This window comes from Hippocampus guttulatus, chromosome 8, assembly GCF_054856545.1.
Source record: "Hippocampus guttulatus isolate MCC_2025c chromosome 8, RoL_Hgut_1.0, whole genome shotgun sequence".
Taxonomy (NCBI): Eukaryota; Metazoa; Chordata; class Actinopteri; order Syngnathiformes; family Syngnathidae; genus Hippocampus; species Hippocampus guttulatus.
Genome location: NC_141268.1, coordinates 11,445,348 through 11,458,941, shown reverse-complemented (window position 1 = coordinate 11,458,941; position 13,594 = coordinate 11,445,348). Strand labels below are relative to the sequence as shown.

At 44.0% G+C, this 13,594-nt stretch overlaps 1 protein-coding gene across 1 annotated transcript in view; it reads left to right on the top strand.

Annotated features, from left to right (window-relative positions):
* The window catches only part of megf6b (multiple EGF-like-domains 6b), a 52,529-nt gene that overhangs the window by 32,701 nt on the left and 6,234 nt on the right, over nt 1-13,594 (top strand). Inside the window, exons 7-26 of the mRNA XM_086118913.1 lie at nt 2,659-2,784; nt 3,160-3,282; nt 3,520-3,642; nt 3,714-3,851; nt 4,981-5,103; nt 5,980-6,102; nt 6,182-6,352; nt 7,077-7,208; nt 7,344-7,472; nt 7,545-7,673; nt 8,250-8,384; nt 8,462-8,596; nt 9,773-9,898; nt 9,980-10,111; nt 10,518-10,646; nt 10,719-10,850; nt 11,868-11,996; nt 12,081-12,209; nt 12,548-12,676; nt 13,394-13,522. Of these exons, the coding sequence (XP_085975039.1) occupies nt 2,659-2,784; nt 3,160-3,282; nt 3,520-3,642; nt 3,714-3,851; nt 4,981-5,103; nt 5,980-6,102; nt 6,182-6,352; nt 7,077-7,208; nt 7,344-7,472; nt 7,545-7,673; nt 8,250-8,384; nt 8,462-8,596; nt 9,773-9,898; nt 9,980-10,111; nt 10,518-10,646; nt 10,719-10,850; nt 11,868-11,996; nt 12,081-12,209; nt 12,548-12,676; nt 13,394-13,522 (2,622 nt within the window). The remainder of the gene's footprint in view (nt 1-2,658; nt 2,785-3,159; nt 3,283-3,519; nt 3,643-3,713; nt 3,852-4,980; nt 5,104-5,979; nt 6,103-6,181; nt 6,353-7,076; nt 7,209-7,343; nt 7,473-7,544; nt 7,674-8,249; nt 8,385-8,461; nt 8,597-9,772; nt 9,899-9,979; nt 10,112-10,517; nt 10,647-10,718; nt 10,851-11,867; nt 11,997-12,080; nt 12,210-12,547; nt 12,677-13,393; nt 13,523-13,594) is intronic.

Sequence of the window (13,594 nt, the reverse complement as noted above, 5' to 3'; positions counted from 1 at the left end):
AATGCATCAAAATATGTAACAAATACATGTGACAATTACCGGTAGATTATTGTGCAATAAATGAGAGATAATGTAAAAAAACAAAGAGTAAAGAATAAAAATGATGGTCATTTAACTTTTAACTGCATCCTCGTCGTTTTTTTGTCCTCTTTAGTTCATGTTCTCTCTCAGAAGTGTTTTCTGCTTAGCGTTTTGTAAAGAACTGATCCAAGGATGCTTGCTTTTGGAGGCTTTTAACAATCCTTCGAAAATATCCAAGGCAAACATTAGCATAGAGAGCCATCATTTTTTCTGGGTGATTCACATTTACGTGAAACTATCGGAACGAATGACGAGGACGCTGCATAAACACATATCTATCTATCTACATGCATAGACACAAACGGCCAATGGGATGCCAGGACGATGATCGGTAATAGCCAATGGCAAAGCAGCAATAAGTATGTTGCGTTCAGGAAACTCGGATATGCGACTAGCAGCCCATCCTGTATTTTTACCTTTTGTATCTTGAAATTTCTTTCGTAACAAGAGGCAATATTGTCCTGTTGAGGCGTTTCGTAACTTGAAAATTTCATATGAAGAGCCGTTCGTAAGTAGAGCTACCACTGTACATGTTTTTCAACATGCCTCACGTAGTGGCCATGTGCCACATACAGTTTTACAGTACCCAGGCCCCCTTTCATCACGTGTTCCAAGGTTCACAGTCCCACTATTTTGTGGATTGTGTTTGTTCGATAAATAAATCAACTTTGATCGAACTCGTGTTTACATTGGGTGTAATTCATGAAGAACAGCGAGCTACCTTAATTAAGAAATGCACTCTAGAAATAGAGCTGCTTTTCCTTGCCTTGCCTTGGCTAAAAGAGGGTTGCACTTGGACTGGTCACCAGCCACACGCAGAACACATTTCGTATCAATGACCAACCATTCACATTCATATTGACACCTGTGGACAATTAGTCTTCGGTTAGCAAGAAAATGGATCCTGGAGTACCTAAACAAAAACTCAAAAGGAGATTCAAACCTATGCCAACATACTTAGCAGCAATTCCACTTTTCTGCCCGCAAACTATAATTGAGGCGTTACATTGCATCAAATCAGCAAATGGGACTGGATTGCGCAGACTAAACCGCATTAGTCGGCAGCTGCACTTGAAAAGAATTCAAGGAGACGTTGGCCGCGAAATCACACAGCATGAAAGCGTCTGAATCGGTTCAGCATCCAGCGGCGGGAAGCGCTCACGCTCACTGATGACAGCTGGACATGATCCATCTGCTGATGCACATTGTTAGCTCCAAAACTGGCTTGGAGAGCACCTGTGATTAGGATCGAAGCCAGCCTTTTTCTCGTATGAAACCCGTTCAGAACATATGCTTTGTTTCCTGATAGAGACAGAAGTATAAGCCCCGCTGACCTCCAAATATCAGCAGTGGTCCTGACTAGTCAGCCCTGCCCCTGCTGTCGCTGCGACTCTGATTGCGCCGATAATCAGCGTCCACGTGTTGCGCGACTCCCGGGTGAAGCCCTTCCGTGAGACTTTGCAGACTCACGCGGTAAAGCTGTGCAGATGCCCTTCAGAAAAAAATGCAAAGTATGCTCGCAAATAAATGGAGAACTTCTTGTATATCTAGAGGGGTTTTTTTCCCCCCCGAACAGCACGATCGCACGCAGGGATGGTTAAAGGGCAAAGCATTCCAATTAACACAGCATTCAGCGGCTGGAAAACTACAACTACAGATGCGCTTGAAAGATTCCGATCTTAGCTTTGCTTATCTTATCTATTTCTGGATCTGACCACTGGGGTCTGTTCCGTGCCACAAGCGCAAAATGTTTACACTGGAAGGCTCGGTGAGGTTTGTCGTGCACCTTTGATGGATGGATCTTGACTGCGGCCATTCCACAGTGAAAAAAAACATTGAATGCCAGCTTCTTGTTTTCACTAAAAGTGATTGAGTCCAGCCTGGCCGAGATGATTGAGCTGTTCTTGTTCACAACCTCATTAGTGTATGATTTTGACTTCAAAGTCTTGATAGCTGCCTCATTTGTGCGGATGGCATGTAACCGACATCAAAGGCATGTCAATCGAGGCATCACTGGGAGAATTGTGGAGCTTAAACTATACCTAAACAAAGAAAATAACATTTTGAGTTCAATCAAACACCACAAGTTCGCTATCTTAAATGCTAACACACAATGCAAAACACAATATGGGCTATGAAACTAGCACGGATGTTTTGGGAACCGATATCAGAATCAAAACAACACAGCCAACACAATATGCATTGACGTGTATATATTGTTTATCCAATGCCCAAAAATATTATTATAACTAAGGTTAGGGTTATCTGACTTTTTTTCTTAATTAATTGACTGATTAATTGATTATCAGAATTTTATCCTGCCAAATGTCAGAATTGGCATGGGTTCCCCCCCAAAAATCTATAAAGGTTTTATGCTTTCTTCTGTGGTGCATGAAATTGTGGATTTATATTTCTCACAAACACAACCCAAGTGAAAACATAAACGTCTTCCTTTGTACTTGACAAAATAATTCGTGACTTTTATTTACAAAGAAGCACAAGGGAAGTTTCTGTGTGTTTTTTTCCTTTAAACCACTTTTCCTGTCCTTTTGTTTTCTTTTTTTTTTTACCTTCTAGCTGTCCACTCCTGCACCCTCAGCAAAGGTGGCTGTGAACACTACTGCGTCCAGCAGTCTGCCGCGCAGTTCCAGTGCCGCTGCAAGCCCAATTACGAGCTGACAGAAGACGGCAAGCATTGCAAATGTAAGTTCCCGGACCTGGAAAGAAGAATTAATCATGATCACACTGCCTTCAAGAAAATGTAAATATACATGGCGCCAAAAGCCAAATGTAATTACTGCATGTGACAGCATGTGGACACTTCAGTGTGGGAGACAGCAAGATTCTGCATAGTTTTCTTGGCATGCAGACAATAACTGTCTTTGAAAATGACACTCTGTTACTACTCAGATTTTGGACCCGGTCGGCTATTTGCTTTTGTTTATGCTGAGCAGAAGGTTGTCATTCCTGACACGAGTTAAAAAGAAATGACACTTGAAGACCGTGTTACGAAGTGTGTTTGGCCCATTATTGGAACCACGTATCGTTTACCAGCCAACACTTCCTGCGTCTTGACAGTGCAGAATCCCTGCGCCGAACACAATGGAGGCTGCATGCATCGGTGTCGGGCCGACGGCGGTAACGCGCACTGCGACTGCCGGGCGGGCTTCATTCTGGCTGAAGACGGACGCACATGTCAAGGTAAAAATCACCATAATTAAAAGCAGACTTTTACATTACTATATTATATAAATCCGCTGAGTTACAATTCCTGAATCCCAAACTAAGACCAGTGGTATCATTCTACTAATTACAGCATATCATAATAATTTTCATATCGTTCAAGTCCAATACAGTGGCTTGTCACTTGCCTGATTTACTTCCAAACACCGAAATAAATAGCATTTTACTCACTATCTTACTCTTTCTTTGTCTTAGACATTGACGAGTGTCAGATGGAGAAGGCCAACTGCGCCCACGGCTGCCACAACACGCCAGGCTCCTTCGCCTGCGTTTGTAACGCCGCTTACGAGCTGGGATCGGACGGAAAACAGTGTTACAGTGAGTTTTGCCTTTGTGTGATCTATGACATATAAGTCATCGTTTGATCAACGTGATTAATATTTCGAAAGGAATCGAGATGGAGATCGTGAACAGCTGCGGGAACAACAATGGCGGATGCTCGCATCACTGCCAGCATTCCAACAGCGGCCCAGTTTGCACCTGTAACCAAGGTTACCGCCTTCATGAGGACCTTAAAACCTGTGTCGGTAAGACTTCGCATCATGTAAGACGTGGGTCGATATTCAATATATTAATTGTATGCGAAAAAAAGCAACAAAAAAATTATATTGAGAAAAAAAAATCTGTGAATATGCGAATCCATAGATGCAGAACTGTGAGCATGCGGGAATCAATTCTACTTTTTGTGGATTTGAATACAGTCATACCTCAGTTTTCGACCATAATCTGTTCCAGAAGGCTGTTTGAAAACCAATTTGTTCGAAAACCGCAACCACGCTCTTTAAAAAAAAAAAAATCTTTATTGAACACGTCTGCTCACAATGGAACGCTGCACAAAGAAGCGTCCGTTCCTCCTCTACCCGAGGAAGCGTCACTTCGTCGTGTAAGAAAGGCGAGAGGAGTCAAGTGGCGCATTCAAGTGTGCTCATTCTGGTCGAGAACCGATTTTGGTCGTAATCCGAGGCATAAAAAACTTGAATTTTTTGGTCGAAAACCGATTTGGATGAGAACAGAGACGTTCGAAAACCGAGGCTTGACTGTATTTGTGAACCCTTTCAGGGACAGCGGTTACTACGGTGGACAGCTTATCATGTAAGCAGGTTACAGAGTGCATGAAAGGGTCAAATGTGTACTTTTTTTGCACTGAAAGGTTCAAAAACAGGCCTTCAGAAAGTACTTTTAAAATGTATTATAAGGGGCATTGTTTAGATTTTAATGGGTATTCTGATGCCTTACATTGCTGCGTTGTATCAATACTTTTGTAAGCGACATTGAAGGAAGTTTCAAATGTTATATGACCTCAGCCACCTGGACCACCCTGGGTTGGATGTCAATCCAAATCAGTAGGGTGGGGTGTCCTCTTTGGGAAAGAAAACTAAGTCTGTATAGTTTGCAGAGCAACAGTTTAGAATTGGTCTTGGAGCTGTGACAACAACCTTAATTTCAGGTTTGATAATAAATACATCTTTCTTGCAAAGGTTTTTCCCTGCGTTTTTATATCGCCAAGATTTTAGTCACTTCCTTTTGTTCGCGTGACCCAGATTTGGGTTCTCAAACTGCATGATTTGCATTATTTCATTATTTTTTTTTTATTATAAGTGCCGCAATAAAGCAGATCGTAAAACTTGGTCTCCATGTTTGTGTTGTGTTTGGCAGACGTGGACGAGTGTGGCCAACAGAGCTCCTGCTGCCAGCAGAACTGCGCCAACTATCCCGGAGGCTACGAGTGCTACTGCTCAGCGGGCTACCGCCTCAGCTCGGATGGATGCAGCTGTGATGGTGTGTTTAAAATTCCACACCATTACGAAAAAGAAGAAATATGCCATTTGTCTTTCTCACTATTACGTTTATGCTATGGTGATTTAGACTCCAGACACAATATTTACTCTACCCGAACTTGGAATATGATCTGATTGAACTTAAGCCCTTACAATGTTGGAACGGTTCACGATAGGGTGATAGGTACACTGTGAACCTAAATAAGTTAGCAGGACACAAAACCTTCATGAGTTGAGTTTTGCGGAACTTAAAATGTGGGATAATAACAATTTACACTACAAGGTGGGTGGGTAGGAAGGTATGTAGTTAGGTATGTCGGTAGGTAGGTTGGTTAGAGAAGAAAGTTTGTAATTCAGGAGGTAGTAGGTATCCATGAATGTACTAGAACAGGGTGTCAAACACATTTTAGTGGCAGGCCAATTTGGGGTTGCGTCTTCCCTCGGAGAGCCGTTATGACAGTGAAACCACAAAATGATTACTTGTGCACAACAAATGAACAGCTTACTAGTTTTGAAATCAGTCAAGTAAATTCTAATGGTTTGTTCAGCTATTGTTCAAGTGAGTGTAAACAGGGTAACAAAATGATTGCCAAATCTCAACATTATTTTTGGCACAAGTTGACACACGTGATTTGCTTTCGCGGGCCACATAAAAGGGGGCCGGATCTGGCCCCTAGGCCTTGAGTTTGACACCTGTGTACTAGAAGTACGTTGATAATGGCCCATTGATACAAAAGAAAATCAATCTTTATTTTAAACTCATGAGCCAAAAAATGTAACCACGATTACCCAACGAAACACTGACATCGAAGAATCTTTTGGATGTGTTTGTGAGTAGAGAGCAGCTCTCCAGGCATTCTTTTCTTTCGTTGTTTAGACATCAACGAGTGTCTGTCAGCTAACGGCGGTTGTGATCACACGTGTCAAAACAACGGCGGCTCCTACCAGTGCTTTTGTCGACGAGGATTCCGTTTGGGCGAGGACCGCTTCTCCTGCATCTGTGAGTGCTTTCTATGGGCGAGCGCCAATATTTTCCCAGCTGCACGCCAACCACGACCTTAACGTTTCCTCTTCCGCAGTTCTGGACAACGCAGTTGAGGCCCTGTACAGCGGAGGCGCCACCGAGCTGCCTTTGATTCGCCCCCGGCTCACCTTGCTGCACGACTACAGTCAACCTCTTGAGCGCTACGATGACTACGAGGACGATGAGGGCGAGCTGAGGGCCGAGAGTAATCTCTCTGAGAAGTTTGGTGCGTATTCCTCAAGTTATTGAGCGTTCGCTAATCCACGGCCCTGACTGTTGTATCAAACTCTTTCGGTTTCTTCTTCAGCCACGTCAAGTACTTTATGCCTCTTGCACAACGATTTTAAGGGAAATGAGAGGAGCCACTTCTGTTGCCGGTGGATCAGGTCGGCTGTGTTCACACCCACAACGGCGGAAAATGTCCATTTTAAACTGTGCTGTGTGCATCTGCAGAAATATCAAGACAAAGTCTAGCCTGCCCCTGTGCCGATTTATGCCGCGCCTCAGACTTGTGCTGGGCACGACAATACATCCTTTCTTGACAATTATAGAGCAGTCACTGACATTAAACTTTTTAAATTACACACCCCACTTCAACATCCCCGCAAACAAGGTGCGGGGATGTTGAAGTACCGCACACGCTATTGCTCGGTTAAGAAAATGGTACTTAGAGTAGCCTTTGTAAAACTTTGAAGCCACGCACCCCTCTTCAACGATGACGTAACTCCAAGATGTCTCAGCGGGGTTCAATTAACTCGCCTCTTGCTCCTATCGGTACACACGGAAGCCACCTCGCACACAGGAGTGCTGAGGCTAACGCACTGTGACAGCAGCAGCAGCGGCAGCAGGAAGGAAAGGAAGGGCTCTATTTTGTGTTGCCGTTTAACAAAATGTCAGTGGAAGTTCAAAGGCTGCGACTTTACAAAAGTCCGTTTACTGGTGACTTGCAGTGTGTTTGGACGACACTTTCGGGAATGACTGCAGTCTGACGTGTGAGGACTGTTCGAATGGAGGAAAATGTAACGCCTGGAAGAACGGCTGCGATTGTCTCGACGGGTGGACGGGAATAATCTGCAACCAGAGTGAGAAAACACACAGACACACACACACATGCACGAATACTGTCAAACTATGCATTTTTTTTAAATTGTTGCAACAAAAATGTCGCTTTCTTTGAAATGTTCTAGTAACAAACTGTTGTGTTTTCACTGCCACAGCGTGTCCTGAAAACTATTTTGGTCAAAACTGCTCCTTCCCCTGTAAGTGTAAGAACGGCGCCAGTTGTGATCCCATCACCGGGAGCTGTCGTTGCCCGCCGGGCGTCAGCGGGGAGCTGTGCCAGGACGGTGAGTTGTACCTTCATTAATCCACCACTCAGGCAAAAAACATCATCCAAATGATTTTGTTTCTGTGGGCAGGCTGTGCGAAGGGCTTCTATGGCAAACAGTGTCGTAAAAGGTGTAACTGCGCCAATAACGGACGCTGTCATCGCACCTACGGAGCCTGCCTGTGTGACCCCGGACTCTATGGACGCTTCTGCCACCTCTGTAGGACCAACTTAACCTCCTGATACATACGTATTTGAACCCTTTCAGGGACACTGGTTACCACAGTGGACAGCCTATCATGTTATCAGGTCACAGGGTGTATGAAAGGGTTCTCGACAAGCGCAGACCAAGGGGGATGGGGTGCACCATGTGTGTCAGCATTTAATTCGCCCATCCCCGATTTTGCCTGTTCTTCAGCTGTCCTCAGCAGATGCCTTTTGAAAAAGGCATGCAGACAACTTTTATTGTATGTGAGGTTCAAACTGCTCATTTTGCAAGTGACCGTGTTGCTGATCAAATTTTTTCAGTAAAAAAATGTGCACGTTTGAGGCACCAGACCAATTTTTAGTGCAAACCCACCACTCTCCTCTTCCGGTGCTTTCAATGAGGCGCCTGTGATTTCAATGCTGAAACATGTGATTTACGATGAGTTGACTTGAAGCTTCAACCGAGATTGCGGAGTAGTAAAGTTGACGCGTTGAATCAGAAAGAAGTGTGCTGTCTCTGTCAGGACGTTGAATGGGACGTTGAAAACTGCATTGCGTTCTATCCAACTATGTGATTTTCCTCCTCCAGCTTGTCCAAGGTGGACTTTCGGTGCCGGCTGCTCCGAGGATTGTCAGTGCATCCAACACAACACTGCCGAGTGTCACCGTCGTTTCGGCACGTGTATTTGCAAACCCGGTTACCGAGGCAACGCCTGCAAGGAAGGTAAACTCTTTGTTGAAGGAAAATGTTCATACTGTACTTGCTATCGCATTTGAGCAGCTGTGGTTCCCCCGCTGCAGAATGCGGCCCGGGCACGTACGGCAGCGGCTGTGCGAAGATTTGCGCGTGCCCGACCAGGGTGTCGTGTGACCACGTGAGTGGGGAGTGCCAACAAAAGTGCTCGCCGGGTCATCATGGCGACAGATGCGAACAAGGTGAGCGGGCCCACACAGTTAACGTTCAGTTTAATGTTGACTCACACTTTCTACTGCTAGCTAGTAGAAGTACAGAAAAATACAGAGTAAAAGTAGAAGCACTGATTCAATTCCTATACCTCAGTAAAAAAATTACAGACTGAAATGTACTTGAAGTATAAAAGTGAAAAAGATTGTTTCCCCCGGTCCATTACATTCAATACCCGTAGTCTTTGCACACCAAACGTTTTTTTTTAGTCTACCTCTTCAGTGGTCGTACTTGGAAGGAAAAAAAAATGTTGGAAACGGTTTTGCTGAAAACTCAATTCTGACAGAATAATCAGAAGCTGTTGGAGCTTCTGCTTAAGCTAACTAAAACAACAAAAAAAAGCTCATCTTAGCTAATCTTGAAAACTGCACCTTCCTCTTTTTAAAAATTTTTTTTAGATTACACATTTTAGTGCTTTTGGGCTCACACAAGACACTACTGCACTCGCACCAATCATTCTTATAGCTGACATAGAAAAAAAAAATGTTGCAGCTCCTAAATAAAGAGAGCTGTCGTGTTGTTGTTATTGTTTTTTAAAACATACACTTTATTAATTCGTTTAACACTCAAGCAAATACAGACACGTCTCTGTCCGTCTCCGTGCCTTCTCTTCTCCCGTTAGGCTTGAGAGGCGTTCAAAGACCGCCTCCGAAAAAAGATAAATTAACGATTACTTCAAAGACACTAAGAAAAGTGGAATTAATGCACCAAAACAGAAAATCAAGCGAAGAAGTCACAAAATAAATTCTATGGAGGGGGGGGGGGGGGGGGGTTGTGAACACACAACAAAGGAATAAATAACAAATAATTCTGAGACAGCCCAGTCTCCGACAATAATATGACCATGACCATTGATGCGGAATATCTCTGTTTCCATCCATCATTTATAACATTCATACTACCTGCTCCATGTTGCTCATATACGGTTACCTTTTTTTAAAGTAACAAGCCTTTTTTGAACGTAGTGAGAGGTAGAAAATGCTTCAGTAAGAGTCAAAGTAAAATGTGGCCAGAGAAATACTCGAGGAAAGTATACATGTAGATATCTGAAAAAGTCAATTTAAGTACAGTAACAAGGTATTTTTCACTTTGTGACTTCACACTACTGCTCTGAGAGTAATCAACCCATCCCACGTGCCGTCCGTTAGACTGCCCCGAAGGAAGCTTCGGTGCTGGCTGTGTGCATCCTTGTAACTGCAGCGGCGCCCCCTGTGACAAAGTAACGGGACAGTGCAAGTGTCCAGCTGGCACTTCTGGGACACGCTGTGACAACGGTTAGCCGATCAAGTTGAACACTAACATATAATATTGTCAACAACAATGCTACATTTTGTAAAAAAAAATTCCCCCAACAGTGTGTGCGGAGGGTTTTTGGGGTGTGGGCTGTTCAGAAAGCTGCCCCGTTTGTGAGAATGGCGGCATCTGTGATAAAAACAACGGCTCATGTAACTGTGCTGCCGGCTTCATGGGAACATTGTGCCACAGCTGTGAGTACCGTGGCCTTTTCAATCCACCACTCATGAAAATACAAAAAAATAACTACTATTATACAGTATATAATAGTTTTTTAAAGAATTTAGATGTTTTCTTATTTCTTTTCAAGTGTTGTTTCTATTAACCTTCTAGAAGCAAACAAATGAATGATTTTCGTAACTTTATGTTGAAGTCCAGAAGAATGCCTTTCACCGTTCTTTTTCCGCCAAAATCTTTTCAAAGGTGAAAGGCCGTTAATGTGACCAAAGAAGTTTTTCATTTAAATGAATTCGTTAAAAAAAAAAAAAAAAAAAAAAAAATATATATATATATATATATATATATATATCTCGCAGCAAGTTGACATCCACACCAAAGAAGCTCTCATGTGACGTGTGCCTTGTTATGTTTTCCGCATAGCATGCCCAAGCGGCCTTTTCGGTCGAGGTTGCCAGATGAAATGCGTCTGCGAGAACGACGGCCGCTGTGATGCGGTGAGTGGGCGCTGCACCTGTGCTCCTGGCTGGACTGGCCACAACTGCAAGAAAGGTAGCACCCCCCTCAATAAATAACATTGAAATCAAACTCAAGAGTTTCTTGACAGTTTTGTTTTTGTGCCAGCATGCGACACGGGGCACTGGGGGATGGACTGCATGGAGAGCTGCAACTGTCAAAATGGAGACGGCAGTTGTGATGCGGTGACAGGCCAGTGTAACTGCGAGGCTGGTTACACCGGGACCCAGTGCCATGAGAGTAGGTGCTACCAGGAACATTGTTGGACTTGAAGGCCATTAAAATCCAGGGCTAACCAAAACAGTAGCTACCTACCTACAAAAGGTACAATCTCTCAGAGGAATTGCGGTGTGGAGTCTTACTAAAGATTATTGTGATGCGAATTACTTTGGGGTCGGCCCGGTGGGTGAGTGGTTAGCGCGTCTACCTCACAGTGCAGAGGTCGTGGGTTAAATCCCGGCTCCGGCCTTCCTGTGTGGCGTTTTCATGTTCTTCATGGGCCTGCGTTGGTTTTCTCCGGGTACTCCGGTTTCCACCCACATTCCAAAAACATGCATGGCAGGCTGATTGAACACTCGAAATTGTCCCTAGGTGTGAGTGTGAGCGCGGATGGTTGTTCGTCTGTGTGTGCCCTGCGATTGGCTGGCAACCGGTTCAGGGTGTCCCCCGCCTACTGCCTGAAGAGAGCTGGGATAGGCTCCAGCACCCCTACCCACCCCCGCTTGTGACCTTTTGTGAGGATAAAGCGGATCGGAAAATGGATGGATGGATGGATGGATTTACTTTGGAGTAACGTCTCCAGTATGTTGTTCCTGCTATTCTCATTCCGTGTGGTCGCTGCACAATCTTGCGTATGTCTGTAGCAAAAGTATTACATGCAAATGACCCCCAAAAAATTAAAACCAAAGCGACAATAGTGCCTGCGGTTGCATTAGATGGAGCTACGCTCGAGGGAATACAATACAATACAGCTGTATTGATATCGGGCTTTCACAAGCGCTGTAGCTGGAACAAAGGGCTTTACAGAACATTTAAAATACTGCGTCCAAGAAATCTGAATATGGATCCATATAGAAGGTGCATCGGATTATAAGGCGTACTGTCTGCTTTTGAGAAAATTGAATGCTTTGAGGTGCTCCTTATAGTGCGGAAAATACGGTAGTCGCGCCTGACATCAATTTTTAACATACTTCCTATTATTGTAACTATACGTAAACGGCTACAAATGTTAATCAGTTTGTGCTGTTAATTTGTCAGAGTGTCCAGCGGGAAAGTTTGGTCTGGGTTGTCGTCATCTCTGTCAGTGTGACAATCAGGCGCTGTGCGACCACGTGAGTGGCGCTTGCACCTGCCAAGTGGGATGGACCGGAACCTTCTGCGAAAAGCGTAAGAGACTCCCTTTTCACAGTTTTTTTTTTCTCCTCCAACTGTGCAACGCGTACATGTCATTCATTGTGCAGTATGTCACAGCGTGTCCTCAGGGCTTTTTTGGACTGGACTGTCAGAAGAAGTGTGCGTGTCAAAATGGCGGCCACTGCGTTGCGGTCAGCGGGCTGTGTTTGTGTCCCAGTGGCTGGATTGGACCATTCTGCAACCAAAGTGAGTGAAGCCACCAAACGTGTGCAACAATGCATTCAATGGATTTTAGTCCAAAATCCATTCAGTATACGCTTTCTTTCTTTCTTTCTTTCTTTCTTTAAAATGTTGTGTTTTATTTTCAATACATTTGCAGAAAACCCCCCAACATTCTGGGGTATTTTGTGAAGAATTCTGATGCAAAATAAATAAATACATTTTAAAAAATTTTGGTTCATGGGTGGAATTGAAGAAATCCAGTATTTTGCTGCACTATCATGTGTATCACTTTACCAAAGTGGACTTTTGATGACCAGAGTTCACGAGGAGGTAACCATCTCCCTTCTCCTTCTCTATGGCAGCATGCCCGAGTGGTTTCTATGGCGATGGCTGTAAGCTGACCTGCGGTTGCCATAACGACGGCCTCTGCCACCCGGCCAGCGGGCTGTGCACGTGCATGCCAGGTTGGAGTGGACCCAACTGCACACAAGGTGAGCGCACGTACGTATGGTACCTGCATTAACATTACATACGTTACATTAAATACAGTAAGTACAACACTTGAATAAAAATCAAATGTTTTTCTGTATAACATGGAACGAAACGAATAATAAAATACAGGAGGATACCTCATTCCTTGATAAACACCCAGCAAACAACTGTATGAAGTGAAGCATTCTGAGATGTCACAATTTAGCATTCCTGTCTGGGAGCGAGATATAACGATTGCGCTGTCATATTTCGACCACAGTTGGAAAGGGAGAGATTCACCTTTTCAAGAAGGAAATGCATTCACTATTTTGATTTTGGGTCGGCTACAGAAAATAGTAAGGTGCCTTGCACACTTTCTACTGTTGACAAAGTGTTATCTAGCTTCAAAAACACTACAACATATATTAAAAATAAAAAAACCCACAAATTTATGGATCACAGCACATTCAAGCATAAAGAGAAATACCCCAAGGGTGTGTGACTGTATGGGGTACCCAAATGTTTTCATTTTCACTATTCATATAATGTACATGATAAATGTTAGGTTTTGCCAGAACAACATGAACAGTTAAACATGTCACGCCAAAACGGACTGCCTTATATCAAAATGTATCTTAAGTGAAATCCATCATGAGATAAAGTTAGCTAGGAAGAGGCTGAGTATGATTTCCTTCCCACTCTTGTGATTCAGTAACATCTGGGTGTTTTCTTCCCAGGATGCCCGGCGGGGTTCTACGGCGCCGACTGTCGGCACCACTGCTTGTGTCAGAACGGAGCCACGTGCGATACAAACAGCGGAAAGTGTGCCTGTTCCAGCGGCTGGACCGGAACCGCCTGTGAACTGGGTAAGAGGAAGTCTCCAAATAGAGATGAGATTTATTTCCATTTTATTTGGAGATATTTGCCCGTCCTCCGGT